The sequence below is a fragment of the Dermacentor albipictus genome, chromosome 6, assembly GCF_038994185.2.
Source record: "Dermacentor albipictus isolate Rhodes 1998 colony chromosome 6, USDA_Dalb.pri_finalv2, whole genome shotgun sequence".
In the NCBI taxonomy this organism is placed as follows: domain Eukaryota; kingdom Metazoa; phylum Arthropoda; class Arachnida; order Ixodida; family Ixodidae; genus Dermacentor; species Dermacentor albipictus.
The window spans coordinates 111,806,682-111,821,807 of NC_091826.1; the positions used below are offsets into that span (position 1 = coordinate 111,806,682).

General features: G+C 42.7%; 1 protein-coding gene across 7 annotated transcripts in view; it reads left to right on the forward strand.

Annotated features, from left to right (window-relative positions):
* The window catches only part of LOC135913307 (uncharacterized), a 568,389-nt gene that overhangs the window by 119,033 nt on the left and 434,230 nt on the right, over positions 1 to 15,126 (forward strand). For 6 of the 7 annotated variants that reach the window (XM_070541258.1, XM_065445900.2, XM_065445902.2 and 3 more), the window contains 4 exons: positions 1,421 to 1,598; positions 9,965 to 10,030; positions 10,131 to 10,220; positions 11,798 to 11,878. In XM_070541258.1, the coding sequence (XP_070397359.1) occupies positions 1,421 to 1,598; positions 9,965 to 10,030; positions 10,131 to 10,220; positions 11,798 to 11,878 (415 nt within the window). The remainder of the gene's footprint in view (positions 1 to 1,420; positions 1,599 to 9,964; positions 10,031 to 10,130; positions 10,221 to 11,797; positions 11,879 to 15,126) is intronic. The other variant, XM_065445899.2, reaches the window with a different exon arrangement.

Below are 15,126 nucleotides of genomic sequence, written 5' to 3' on the forward strand. Positions count from 1 at the left end.
TGTCCTCCGTGCACCCAACACCATCCATAAGATGGTTTCCAACTACCACCATCAAACTAATGGTCCCACAGCGGGCTTCCGTCGCACGCTGTCCGACATGATATCAATGTACATCAACCCTCACCACACCAATTCGGATGCCATTCTGCTCTTCGTCACTTTCGCATACCACACGGGCGTGCCCCAACGCACTACTGGGTACTAAAAATTTTTCCTCGTCTACGGCCGTCAACCAATCATTCTACTCGACGTCTCTTTCTTTGGTGTCCCGATGCCCTCGTCGACATCAGTTTGTAAGCAATTCGCTTTGCGCATTGCCTGGTGTTGCCACCGCGCCCGCCTTAGCACCGACGCCAGTGAACAATATCGAAAACTCGCTATGATGCATCCCACCGTGTCGTTTCTTTCCACCCTGGAGACGAAGTGCTGCTGTGTACCCCAGTTCGCGCTCCTGGATCGTGTGAAAAGTTTCAATCCCATTTCATCGGGCCTTACGCTCTTCGGGAACAAAGTTGCCTTTGGATTATAGCGTCACTCCTGTTGTCATGCTTTTTGACGGCCGCTGCCATTCCACAGAGATTGTGCATGTATGGCGGTTAAGGCCTTTCATACGCCGTTCACCGCCATAACCAGCGGTTAGGTTGGCCGCTTGTGCACGCGAGGGAAGTAATGTGGGCATTATATTTCCCCTTCATCTTCGTCATTTCTATATATTCAACATCATGATCAGCGTCATACGCTTGAGCAATATATCGTATACTCACTGAAGCGCTAGCATACGGATATAGGGAACATATCACAGGCCTCGGTGGGAAGTAAAGATTTATTTCGCCAAATATGCAGCAAACACGAGGATCACTCCTCGTATTTAACGATCAAATTAGCAATGATTTGCCCAAAGACGTATATGGATGTGCATTGTGGCGGTACAAAACTGTTCGAGCTCTGCAGGTAGCTCTGAATTCAAAACAGTCAAACGACATTTATTTTTACTTATTCACAATACAAGTAATTTCACAGTGAACGTATGCGATGTTTCAAGTTGACGAATCTGCCTGACGCATTGCGTTAGAATGGCTGTATACATCGCACACTGACATCGAATTATTGTGCAGAGTAAAGAAGGAAAATAGTGAAACACAAGCACGATGTTTTTTGGCACAATGTAATAGTGCATAGTGGGGCACGAGGACTTGTGCGCAGCAGCGATGTGTTGCGTATTCTGATAGTAAAACGTCACAGCTGACAAGTACTCTTCACGTGCTTAGATCTTATTTAAATTGGACTGTAAATATGCAGATTAAACGAAGCGCTCCCCCTCCCCCCCCTTGGTGTTCAACATTGAATTAATTTCTATGGTCTACGAGAAGGATTTTCTTATTGTCTCATTAAGTTGATTAAAACATTCTTGCTCTTGCAGCTGTGTGGCAGCAAGGTGTCCTGGACATCATTTTCGTACGGTTTCGCCGCCTACAACATCGAATACTCAGATGGGACGAATCTCTGCGGAAGGGGCCAGTTCGCGAGACTTCGGTCGCTCAAGAGAGTGCTACGATACTTCGATGAGAAGTTCACGTCTCCGGACCAGTATGACTCCTGTAAGTCAGGTCAAATGTTGGTGGCCGCACTAGAACCCCATAAATTGACTCCGTCAATGTGTTTGGTTGCTGAAAAAATAGCGAAAAATATTGCGAAGTTATCGGGAAAGTCACCAGCCTTGCTCGTGGATGAAATAGGAGGGCGAATCAGAAAGACTTTGCCCCTTGTTTTTTATCCAAATTAGGGCTGCAACTGCCAGGTAAACATATCCATTTACAACGGCGGACCTTCCTTGGACCGGCTTGGCCTTATCTGCCGGTAGCGCCGTGGCACGGCGCTGTTGTGAGTTGTTGAAGACGGTTGTGTTTTACACGTCAGCGGTGTACGAGCGACCAAGTGTGATTCGTTTTCTATGGAGCAAGGGACGAATGTCCATCGCAGTCCACAGGGAAATGCAACCCACGCATGGGGAAAGGTGTCTCGCTTTGAGAAGTGTGAGGTGGTGGCGTTATGAGTTCTCAAAAGGGGCGTGAAGGCTTGCATGACAACGTCCCCCCCCCCCCTTTTGGCGAGGACAAATTCTACCACAGGGGCATTTCAAATTTATTGCTGCGATGGGACGAATGTCTAAACCGATTTGGGGACTATGTAGAGAAATAGTGCTAGGTACGTAGAATACTACGTACATTTGAAATTACCTGTATGTACCTTGTTTTCGCTAATAAAGATTAGGAGCAAAGACCTTCCGATTCGCCCTCGTATTAAAAGATAGCCAAGTAGGCGGTACTATTACTTTACTACTTGTTCTATATATTGTTCGTTTTGTCCCCGTTAGAGCGGATCCTACGTATCCGGCAACAACAATGATTGGACTAGGATAGACTGCCGCAGGAGAGGGCTCCGCGTTACGTTTCGCTGTGTATGCTGCCATTTATACTCAGCAGACAACGCTGCGGAAGCTACGCATGTTGTGTCCTATGTTGTCGCATGTTGTCATTACTTCACTCAGGCCTGTGGTATAAAGTTTGTAAACAGGGATAAGGTGCCTCAGAAAGGCTGGCCAACGTTTCGATAGCAGGACCTATCTTCTTGAAAGGCGGCCTCGTTATCCTCAGCATGTTAGTTTTAAAGGGTCAGTGCAGTGACGTGACGTGCGTTCTTCGTCGGTGGCGGCTGGTTATAAAGGGAGAGACTTCAGAGGTAATGAGCGCTGCCGTCCGACATGTGTGAGCGCCGTTCCCAAGACGAGGGGGCAAGAGCGGGGGAGTGGGAAGGCGGGGAGAAAAGAAAAGAAAGAAAAGGAGAGAGAATAAAACGGGGGGGGGCACCAAGAGGGAAAAAGGGGGGGGGGTGAAAGAATAAAAAAAAGAAGGGGGGGCACGAGAGGGCGTTGGGGAAGTGAGAGCTTGGGGAGCATTCAGAGGTGTCGTTGGCCTGTAACACTTCACTCATGACTTACCATCTCTTCTAAAAGCTAATCCCAGAATGTTCTAGCAGAATATAAGCCCAGATCAAGACCACACTAGCATTTCTTTACACAACAGTGATAATACTCCCATTCCGTATAATCACTGCGCTCATACTTTAAATACTTATTTTTCTTCTATATACACTACAGAAGATAAGCCTCATCTGCTGGATGTATCGGAGCTAAACTACCAATTCATGGCACCATTTGAAATAACAGTTAAAGGTGTCACATGCCTCATAAATAACCTCAAGCTAACCACATCCTGTGGCGTTGGCGACATTATTTCTAAAATTCTGAAAAACATCATCATGGCATCTAGTAAAATTCTGTCTCACATATTCAGGCAAATTTTACAGACTGGCGTGCTGCCCTCAGATTGGAAGATAGCAAAGGTCATACCTATATTAAAGCCAGGTAAACTACTGTCCAATATCATTAACACTTATAAGCTGCAAAATGCTAGAACATGTAATTGCATCAAATGTCTACAGTTACCTGAAAGCCAATAAATGTTTCTTTTCTAACCAACGCGGATTTCGGAGAAACTTCTCTTGTGAAACACAATCATTAGAATTACCAACTGGTTTGCATACTAACATGGAAGACTGATTGTGCTTTTCTAAACTTTTCAAAAGCGCTTGGCCTCGTAGCACATTGCCATTTGATATTTAAATTATCTGCTCTTAAATCAGATTCTCCTACACTAACATAGATTCGCCATTTCCTTTCTAATCATCAGGAATTCACAGCAGTTAATTTTTTCTCCTCTTTCGCAAGTTACTTCAGGTGTACCACAAGGCAGCGTTCTTGGGCCATTACTATTTCTAATATACATTAATGACTTACCCAATAACATTTCCTCATACGTGCGCATTTTTGCAGACGACTGGATTCTTTACCGCTCCATCAAATACGCCAATGATCGTACAATCCTCCAAAAAGATCAAGAACTTAGTTCTTTTTGGTGTAACACTTGGATAATAAGCTTAACGTTTCTAAATTCACAATTATCTCCTTTAGCCGCAAGAATACTAAATATACGTTTCTTCATCATATAACTAAAATCACCACTTTGCATGACACCCAATATAAATATCTTGGTGTTAACTTAATTTTGGCTCTTTCGTGGTCAACGCACATTGCATACATATGCACCAATGCTTCGAGATCATTAGGGTACATAAGACGCAAGTTGCATAACGTACTCAGCAAGGGCTTAGACATTTGTCCCACGAGCAACACAATAAATGAATTCGAGCTTCATAAGGACCTCTCAGAATTCTCCCGACGAATGCGTATCCGACACTTCTTCGCAGACACACCAGACACCGGGACGACACCACTTAGAGCCCAATCCACTTGGACTCCCGAGCCAGAACAAGCCATATAACTTAACATAAACCTTAAAACTGTCACTAAAGAAATGATAAGCCAATGAAAGACATGTAGGCGACCTAAAAACATAACTGCGTCGGAAAGTTATATCGTTTCAAATCTTAGTTGCCGGAACGACATTGTTATTAAGGAAGCAGATAAGGGTGGAAGTATAGTTATTTGGCCAGTAGAAAAATACAAGCACGAGGCTTACGGACAACTAAACAACCCAGAACATTACCGCAAACTAGATAACAATCCGACATTGTCCTACACAGTGACAATTACCAACAGGCTGAAATCACTTCTGGCTGATGAATTGATAACACCGTCAGCTTTCTTAAACCAAGCAACAAAACTGCCGGGCATTTTTACCTCCTTCCAAAAATGAATAAAGTTCCATCCGCTGGACTGTACACCGCTATCATCCCAGGTCGCCCGATAGTATCAAACAACAACACCCCGACAGAGAGCATCTCCACATTCCTTAACCTCTACCTTGGTGACTTGCCAAAAGCACTTCCGTCATTTGCGCAACATACTTCCCACCTGCTGAGAATTATAGAGGACATTATTACTAAAGGCACACTACTCCACAACACAATTCTCGTAACACCAGACGTAACGCCGCTGTACACCAACATTCCAATCCCTGATGGTTTATCTTCGATAAAACAAACGCTGTCTAAACACTATGCACAACACTCTACTGAAGTCTACGTGTCTCTCCTTGAATTAGTTCTAACACATAACTACTTCGAATTTGGGGAGAGTTACTACCTACAGATGCATGGCATAAGCATGGGTATGCCTTTTTCACCAACCTACGCGAACATATTTATGGAGATTCTAGAAACAGATTTCCTAGCGCGCTGCATTGCCAAGCCCCACACATACCTACGATACATAGACGACATACTCATAATATGGGGACATGGTCAAGACACTCTAGATAAATATGTAGTATTTCTAAACTCTGTTAACCGAAGAATAAAATTCACATCAGAATCCTCAACTTAGCGCATAAACTTTCTGGACACAACAATTTGGAGCTAAAGACAACGCTGTATAGGAAACCTTTCGAGAAACAACAGTACCTAGAATATACCAGCCACCATCTCAGACATTGCAAACAAGGCATATTTAAAGGCCAAGCCACATGACTACGTCGCATTTACGTTGAGAACCAAGACTACATAGATAGTCTAGATCACCTTAAGGAAACCCTATCAAACAGGAACCACCCAAACAGTGACCTTCAAACAGCCTACACCACTGCAACCAAAATTGATCGAGGCGAGGTCCTCAAGCCGCGCTAGAGGATCACAAGAACAACAACACCTCTTCTTACTACTAAATTCTCAAACGCACTCCCAAACGCGAATAACATCCTCAGTATGTACTACCCAATTCTCACCAGCAACCAGAAATTCAAGATTTTTCCCGACCCTCCCAGAATAGCTTACAGACACAACGCTAATTTTAAAGATGTTCTTGTACACACAAAACTAAAGACAACGAGGAAGTTGGGAACCAATCCCTATGGCCGCCCCAGGTGTTCTACATGCAAACAAAATCACTCTACTACTACAGTAAAAAGCACAGCGTCGAATTACGCACACAAGGTAACTTCGGCTTTCACCTGCACATCAAGCAACGTAGTCTACTGTCTAGAATGCACCGCTTGTAGCAAAGAATACATAGGTGAAACTGGACAACAAATTCATACAAGACTCAACGGTCACCGCGCGGACACAAAACACAATTTACCCAGAGCAGTAGCCAGCCACTTTAATGAACATGGTCATATATTTGACAATGCAAAGCTCTATACACTACAAACAAATTTCCGTTCCCCTCGCGAAAGGAAGTATACGGAATCATACCTCATACACACGTTTATATGCCTACACCCGACGGGAATTAATTTGGCATGCGGCAACTTAGAATCTTTAAAAGCGGTAACTTAAATCTGAAATTCTGATATCATCAACCAAGACACAAAACACATTATGCCACCAGCTAACCTTAATTCTTAACCTCACCTACTCTCCTATTTCGAAAAAATTTTTCCTGCCTACTACTCGATTTAATATACTCTTTCAGGCTTTTACGCATATATCAACTGTACGAACCGCTTCTCCCATGTACACTTGCCCCCACCCGCTTCTGCGCACGTCACCCTCCATTCCGATTTTGGTCCCCCCTCTCTTTTCCATTCTTTTTTCTTTATATATTTTTTTGAAACCCCCTCACCAACACATCCCGAAGTCAATATGCCTTTTTGGGCGCCTCAACCCAGGGTATTGCGATTTCTGGATGCCGCCGTAACGGCACCTACGTTGAGCGACTGTGGCAATGGCCCTGGAAAGACCATGCCGCTGCCTTTGTGTCACCGAATACAGTGCACCGCAGAGTCCTTGTCGCCATCTTAATTACTTCGAAATTACTCGACGTATTGCTGCTATGCTACTCAAGTCACTCTTTCAACTCATGTTTTTTTATTTTTATTTTGTGTTGCGCACTGACCACCTGACCGGCTCTTCTAATGCCACAAGAACATGCCGCCAACGATACCCCTAAATATTTCCTAACCTCCCGCATCCCCAACGCGCTCCTAGGCCCCCGTCTTTCTTAAATTTTTTTTCTCTTTCTTGATCTTTCTCTCTCTCTTATTTTCTGTCTTGGTGTCGCCCTGGCTTCCCCCCCCCCTTTTTTTCTCTCCACCTTTCTTTATTTTCTTTTCTCACCACGCTCCCACTCTTCCGCTTTTGTCCCCCGTCTTGGGAACGAAGCTCACAGACGTCGGACGACAGCGCTCGTTTCCTCTGAAGTCTCTCCCTTTAAAACCAGCCGCCAGCGACAACACCCGCACGTGACGTCACTGCGCTAACCCTTTAAAACTAACATGCAGAGGATGACGAGGCCGCCTTTGAAGAAGATAGGTCCTTATCGAAACGTTGGCCAGCCTTGCTGAGGCACCTTATCCCTGTTTGCAAACTTTATACCACAGTGTGCTATTTGATCTGTCAGCCCCTTTCTTGATTTTATAATTCTACTAAAGACATTCGCAAACTAGCTTATATAACATTTGTTCGACCTCAGCTTGAATGCGCCAAATCCATCTGGTCTCCCCATCAGAAATACTTGATCGAAAAACTCGAATCTATTCAGAATAGGGTTGCGCGTTTTATTTCACGTTGTTATGAATATAACAAAAGCATAACACATATTAAACTTGATCTGTCACTACAGTTCTTGCATGATCGTCGTGATATAGCCCTCCTATCATTATTTCATAAATATGCCCATAATACAGCGCCATCAGTACTGTCTCTTGAAACTCTTCATTACATACCGGCTGTACAATCATCATCATCATTTATTGGACCCTTAAGGACCCTTTACAGGGTATTACATAAGGGGGGGGGGGGGGAGTCATAGATATACATAAGTCAAAGATGTTACATAAAGAATGAATTGAAATAGCGCAGGTTAAGAAATGCAGGAATACAAAATAGGAGTACAGGCAACTTCAAATGCAACAACACTTGGAATGAAAGGAGAGATTGTTCAATTGTAGTTTCCAAAATCAGTTCGATTTCATGCGCATCTACAAAAATACTAATTCATTTAACTACTCCGATCTTCCAAGAGCCATTCGCCTTTGGAACGATCTACTTAACGCCATCGCTTATGAGGAAAATTTGTGGCACCTTCTAACAACGAATTTTTCAAACTCTACATAACCTAACGTGCTATTTTTTCTTGAGTTTTCCGTCATTTTTATAGCCAAATATGTCCCGCTCGCTCTGTAACTCTATTGATTATATTTTACTTTGTGAAATTTTCTTGTTCATTGACCTCTCGCGTTCAAAAGCATGCGGTTTGTCCTTTGTATCATTTTGACACCACATTACTGTATGTTAGCGCATTTCTTACACTGTATTTTTTGTACATGTATTCACATATGGTTCTCTAGTTATTGTATAATCTTTGGGTGTACTCTCCCCTCTTACACAATGCCTCTAGGGGCCTCTAAGGTATCCTTACATGAATAAATGAATGAATGGATAAATAAATAAATAAATAAATAAATAAATAAATAAATAAATAAATAAATAAATAAATAGATAGATCAATAAATAAAAAATAACAGACTTACATCATGTGTTTCACGGTGCATTTCCATTCTCTTATGACCTCTATGCACTTTGCAGGAAATAACTAGTTCATATATTACTATAACTTGCGAAGTTAAGGTTAGGTCAAGTTACACATTTGTGCGCCATCGTGCTTCTAGGATGCGATGTAGTATATTCTCATCGCGAGCGCGAACGGGGCACTTTTGCTGCTGACTGCAAAAACGTGCCGCTCGGCTCGACTATGTTCAAGATCTGCTGCGACGCACGTCATATTTTGAGACATCAAAGTAGGCTACATGGTTGCACAAAAATATATGATTCAGGCCCGTATTTTTTCTATGTGAGGGACTGTTTCATTGATCGCAAATACCGGGGACAGAAAATTTTATAGCCTTCGTAGAGTTGCCTCCTGTACATAAAACGGAAGATATTTCTTAAAGTTGAATTAAAACTAAAGATATAATAAAACGAAAACAGACAATCAAAGATGGATCCATATTGATAAAATGAGCACCAACCTTTACATTTACGTACAGGCTTTCCACAGTATACCTTCAAGAATAACTATGTATTTCGATAAATTGTTGGCCTATGGCCCCCAGGTTTTCCCTTAAAAAGAGCCTGTCACCAACGTTGAGGTATGGGCTTCCCAATTTTGGATCAAATTGCCCTGGTGTTGCGGTTAGGTTTACTTTGCACTGTTTAAGAAGGTAAATTTTTTTTATCATAAGGCGCTTATCTCGAACTGGTGCTAATTTTTAAAGTTTGCTCCATGTGCACGTGCCAAGTGTACTCAGCGGCTTCAATTCGGGCCTTGCAACAAAAAATTTCTGGAAAGTCTTGTTGCAATTCAACAGAAACGCTTCACACCAAACGAGGGCGATCTCAAAATAGATTCTTATTGTTGCCGCTAACTCTGACAAGACAACCAGACCCTGGCAAGACGTTACTTTTCTTTGGTCGTGTGGTTTACGTGGCATTCAAAGGCTAGCAAAGAGGAGTCTTCCAGGAGTGACATCAGGAGTGACAATCTGTCATTTACAGATCGTCACTCCTGATTATTTTTTTTTTCGTTTCCCCATGACCAGTTATTTGTTTTTCTAATACCTATGTTTGTGCTGCAATGCATAGCGCTGCTTTTTACAAAGTGTTTTGTTATTTTGTTTCAGTGTTTATTTGGAAAATTGAAAATCTCTGCCTGTGTATTGTACTGCCAAGTTGATAAAGCGGGCAGAACCTCTGTCAAGCTTACGAGCTTTTAGTCCTGTCTCCTTCTCTGTCCAAGAGAAAAATAAAGACTGAATTGAATTGAATTGAATTGAGTTCGGACGTCGTTGATCGTAAATGACTACGCAGTTAAACGTAGTCTTCTGGAATACCGTAACTAAGGAGGACTCACTGCTCCAATTGTTTACCGCTGAACGCGTCTTTCCAGGTGCAAACAAGACAATTCATCCTCAAAGCACTACACATTCTCCCACGGCTGAACCGTCCTTAAAAGGTATGTATAGAAGGTATAGAAGGGATGTTACCAAGTGTGTATACCGCACATATAATTTATTAAGAGGCCTTCATTTAGTAGTTCATTTCATGTGTTGCAGTAGTGACGCACAAGGATATTCCAGGTGCAAACAAGACTATTCGTCCTCAACGCACTACACATTCTCTCACGGCTGAACCGTCCTTAAAAGGTATGTATAGAAGGTATAGAAGGGATGTTACCAAGTGTGTATACCGCACATATAATTTATTAAGAGGCCTTCATTTAGTAGTTCATTTCATGTGTTGTAGTAGTGACGCACAAGGATATTCTAAAGCTGAACAGTTGAAAGAAAGGTGCCGAAATGTGAACTGCAATTGGAAAACCTTTGCTCATAGTGTTCTACAAAATAGAGGAACCTTTACAGTGAGTGAAACAAATATGTTATAAAAGTCGGCGTAGGACAAGAACCAGCAGGCTGCAAGTATATTTAACAAAATAAATTACTTGACATAAGTCAGGTGACAGTTACCAACCTAAATATACAATTTCTCTATGCGCCAGCAATTGCTGGAAGCTTTATTCTTGGTCGTAGGGGCAATTTGTAAGCTGCGTGGCTGTAATTCGGTTATTCTTATTTGGCTTCAAGCACCAGTCGCGGCAGCTGTCATCGGTGGCACTACTTGCAAGCACCACAAAGCATGTGTTCAGGCATGCGAATGCATCAAAAGGCTTATGAGAATTCGCATGCTAGGGCGACTATAGAATTTCAACATCTTAGCGTGCGCCTATAAATCTCGCTGTCAATCGGCATTGTGCAAGGCGGCCGCTCCTTGTTAACATTGTAGTTGAAGGCCTGTACAATGACGACCGACCAAGGACATTGAAAAAAAAAAAGACGTGCATGTGGGTGGCCTTTTCGTCATGTCGCCCCCCCCCCCCCCCCCCAATACGCAATAATATTCTCAAATAACACGAGCGTTCGCAATATGCGGGCTAACTGTTGATTCTTTGATCAGTCATATGCTATGTGCAAAACTTAGGGAACACCGGAGCAAGCTTTCTAATCTCTTGTTCGCCAGTCTAACCACCATTTAATGTTAAAAGATGAAAACGTGGTTCATACTTTTTTAAATTGCGTCAAGTATGCTTTTCAAACTGCAAAAAATATAGATCCTGTAGAGTGCTGTAAGGAGGTAAGCATCTTCTTTCCTCTCAATATGCGCTCCCGTGCTCTTGTTCTGAATGCAAAATAACGTCATTTTGGTAGACATATTGCAAGAATATGCCAGATAATTCGCATGTAATAATAAGAAACAAATAAGAAGCTGTCTTGTACTGTTACAGATATCGTTATGATTGTTGAACTGCTTCCCTTTGAGCTGGGGAACAATGTTAGCCAGGTCTTGACAGTCTTTTTTGCAAAAAGAAAGACATTTGGAGTCTCTAGACGTCAGATGAGCTTGTAATTAATTTTCAACGCAATGTAAATGTGCTTTTCCGTAGAGAAATGCGCGAGAATAGTTCTTTTTGTGACTTTTGCATCGACGTTGGCTGTTGGCTCTCTCCTATGTGATGAAGTTGGGGAAAAAGCATTATTTAAGAAACCTGCAACTCAGAAGAAAACAAACAAGAATTTGTTCAAGAAACAGTTTCACATATTGCTTATTATTTATTGTTAGCAATATGGGTGTTTGTACGTACTAAATATTTGCAGTTCACTGGAAGAATGCCGGGCACAAGTTTGTAATGAAACATGAAATCGATCGACTTTTTTTTTTCTGTCAGAGACGGCGGTTACCGCAGAGTTCACTGAGAAAATTCTCTCCACGCCGACGGAAACAGTGACCGTCACCAACACTTCTAAAGGTAAAGAGGAATTTTTTTTTTTCATTTCAACATCATTGTCACACTCATTTGCTAAACCTTACTGGTAATTATTATATGCTGTTTAGCTCGACACTATGTGCGTGATAAAATTATTGGAGTGATCTCATACAGAAGAGATTGCTGGAGACCAAAACTTCTGGTGTATGCACTGTGACACACACCGAGCACACGTTCAGCACAAATGTGAAATAACACTGTCCTGTAAGTATACTCCAGCGAGCCTATTGTGGGACAAGGAATCAGTCGGCGTGCTTAGACTTAGCATATAAGCATCGCGTCGGCCAGAGGCCATATTTGTGGGGTAAAAGGTGCGTGTGCTATACAAACCTTCAATATGCGCTCTGCAAAGTAAACCGATTTATCCTCAATACCGCGTAAGGCGCACCACTATAAATATATAAACAAAGCTCAGTGACAAATAAGGTAGTTCAGAATCGGCGACATGCATACCTGTCCGCGACATTGCTACGTATTGTAGAGCGACTCTTTTGTGGAACCACTGCACTTTTATTTCTGAGATACTAACAACCATGTAAACATCAGTGACGAATCTGGACATATATCAACCTGTTAAAGACAACAGAAAATGTTAAATCCTAAAGCATGTTCTTGTCGTTTTCAAGGCCACATATGCTTCCCTCGGCACAGTGTACAGGGTGTTTCAGAGAACACATTCAAAAGTTTTAAAAGGTTGCCTCTCGTAGGTAGCAGAGTTGTAGATCTTAAAGTGGTCTACTCGAGGTGACGGACACTACTTGCAGAAAAAATTGAAATCCATATTGGACTAATTAACAAAAACACACTAATTAAGTTTATAACTATTTAGCTTATGTCCATTATTGCAATTAACAAATTCTAGCCGTCGAGTTCGCACGGCGGATCAACTTGGAATGAATTGTCAGGTTCACCCCACTTTAGAGATAATAATTCCCGAACTTTGCGGAGAACTGCATTGGCTTTCCAGTTACTTTCTTAACAAAACGTTGTTTTATGCATAGACGCCCAAAAGTAACATGACATAAGCATCCGAAACAACTCCGCGGGTGGTATTCATCGTGCGGTACTTTGTGACCGTCACTGGGAGATTCCCGAATGACACAAGATTAGACAGTTTGTTGTGCTGTTTCTTTTCGCGTAGTTTCAGAAGGAGATGACCGCTTGCTAACTTGGAGGCTTTATAACCGGAGCCAAAAGCTTCAGTGTTATTGCAACCAGAAATGGTGAGATCATTCTCACTGTCTTTTATTTTTTTTCTTAATGTATTACATGAAATCGTGGAAAATTGTCAATATATCAGGCCAAAAACTGAAAACTGAGACCGATCAGTGAGTGAATGGAATGAGCTTGCCATATGTAGAGGTAAACTGTTCGGCAACAACGCCAGCCACCCGTCATGGAGCCCTACGATTGGATGCTGCAGGACCTGGAAAGGACAGGTCCTGCAAACGCCAGCTGTATGCCACTACTATAACCAAATATCGTGTATCCAAGGTTGGCAACCTACACAAGGATAACCCTTGCCGCCCGGAAATTCTGAAGTCAGAAGGGAATACAAGACAGGACAGATGAACAGGCGAGAGAGACTAAGATTGGAGAAGACTAAGATTGAAGAGGAGGAAATGAAAAGGCGACTTCCGGTTTCCTCCAAGTGGGTCAGTCTAAAGGAGCCGTCTACGTGAAACAGAGGCCGAAGAGGTGTGTTGCCTCCGCCGATGGGTCTTAAAGGTCCACGCACCCGGTGTTGGCTCAAGCCCCAGGGTCCCCCTTTCCCCAGACACGGCTAAGCCACACACGGCTGCACGCGGGGCATCAAATCCTGACGTGCTCGGATGCGTGGCATCGCAACTCAGCAAACTCCTGCTGACGCAGATGGCCCTGCGGAGTCTGCGTTACGCTGACGACATGTTTATAATATGGGAACACGGCACAAGCGTGATAATTGACCTAATTAGACATATCAACCGCTGTCACCGTAGTATTAAATGAACTGCTCACCACTCTCCTAGTCAAATAAGTTTGCTCGACACGATGGTCTACATAGAAATTGGAAAACAGAGAACGACACTTCACCGGAAGCGTACAGATAGCCAGCAACATTTAGACTGCACTAGTCAACAGCCACGACAATGCAAGCAGGGCATTTTTGTCGGACAAGCGAAACGAATAAGAAGAATCTGCAGCGAATACCTCGATTCTATCCACCACCTAAATGACCGTAAAGCAACGCTAGTAGAAAGAAAATATTCACAAGTTACTCCCTACAAGGCTCCAAGATTGCAGAGGCAGTGCGAATTAGTTGAGTAACAGCCTAGACCAGAAACAAGGACCAGCAGCCTTTACAATAAGATATTCTGATGCCCTCCCAAACAAAAAACATCTTACGAAAATACCACCCAATATTTCCAAGTAATGAGCATCTGAGAGACGCATTCCCGGTGGCACCAAGGATAACTTATCGCCGCAACAAAAATTTTAAAGACATGTTAGTGCACGCAAAGGTCAGCCAACACCATTCTCCCGTAAGAAAGGCATGTTGCCGTGCCCCGTGTGCAAAACTTGCAGGCACCTTCAAAGTGACATTAAAATTAAAAGCCCTGCAAATACACACGAAGTGAAAACTAGCTTTAATTGTACTAGTTGGGTTGTGATTTATATGCTTGAATGTACATTCCGTAAGAAACAATATATCGGTGAAACGGAACAATAAATGTACGTAAGATTAAAGAGACTTCGCGCGTACAACGCTAAAAAGCTTCCGTAAGCCATCGCCGGGCGCTTCAAACCACCAGGTGATGACTTTGATGAACTTAAACCCTACATCCTAGAGTCAAATTTCCGTTCTGCGATAGACAAAAAATACAGAGAATCATACCTCCTCCAGAAGTTCAAGACATCGCAACCAATAAGCATAAACGTTTCAAAGGGAGCTTTGGAATCTATCATTGTGCTAAATTTCAGACTATTGACAATAACACCTAATTATTTTTAATTGTAATCATTCGCTTTGTTTTTTTCTTCCTTTCTGTCGTTCTTTTATTTATACATTCATAATCTTTTCCACGAGCACCAGTTTCTGCCCCTACTTTTATTCTCTCCTTCAGAGAAAGGATAGTTCACTGACCTCCAACAGAGCAGATAGGCCCCCGTCCCTTTCACCTGTCGTCCAGGCCCCTTCCGCGGAAAAAGGCAGTTACGGTGACTCGTCAACTGGCTGACACATGACGCTA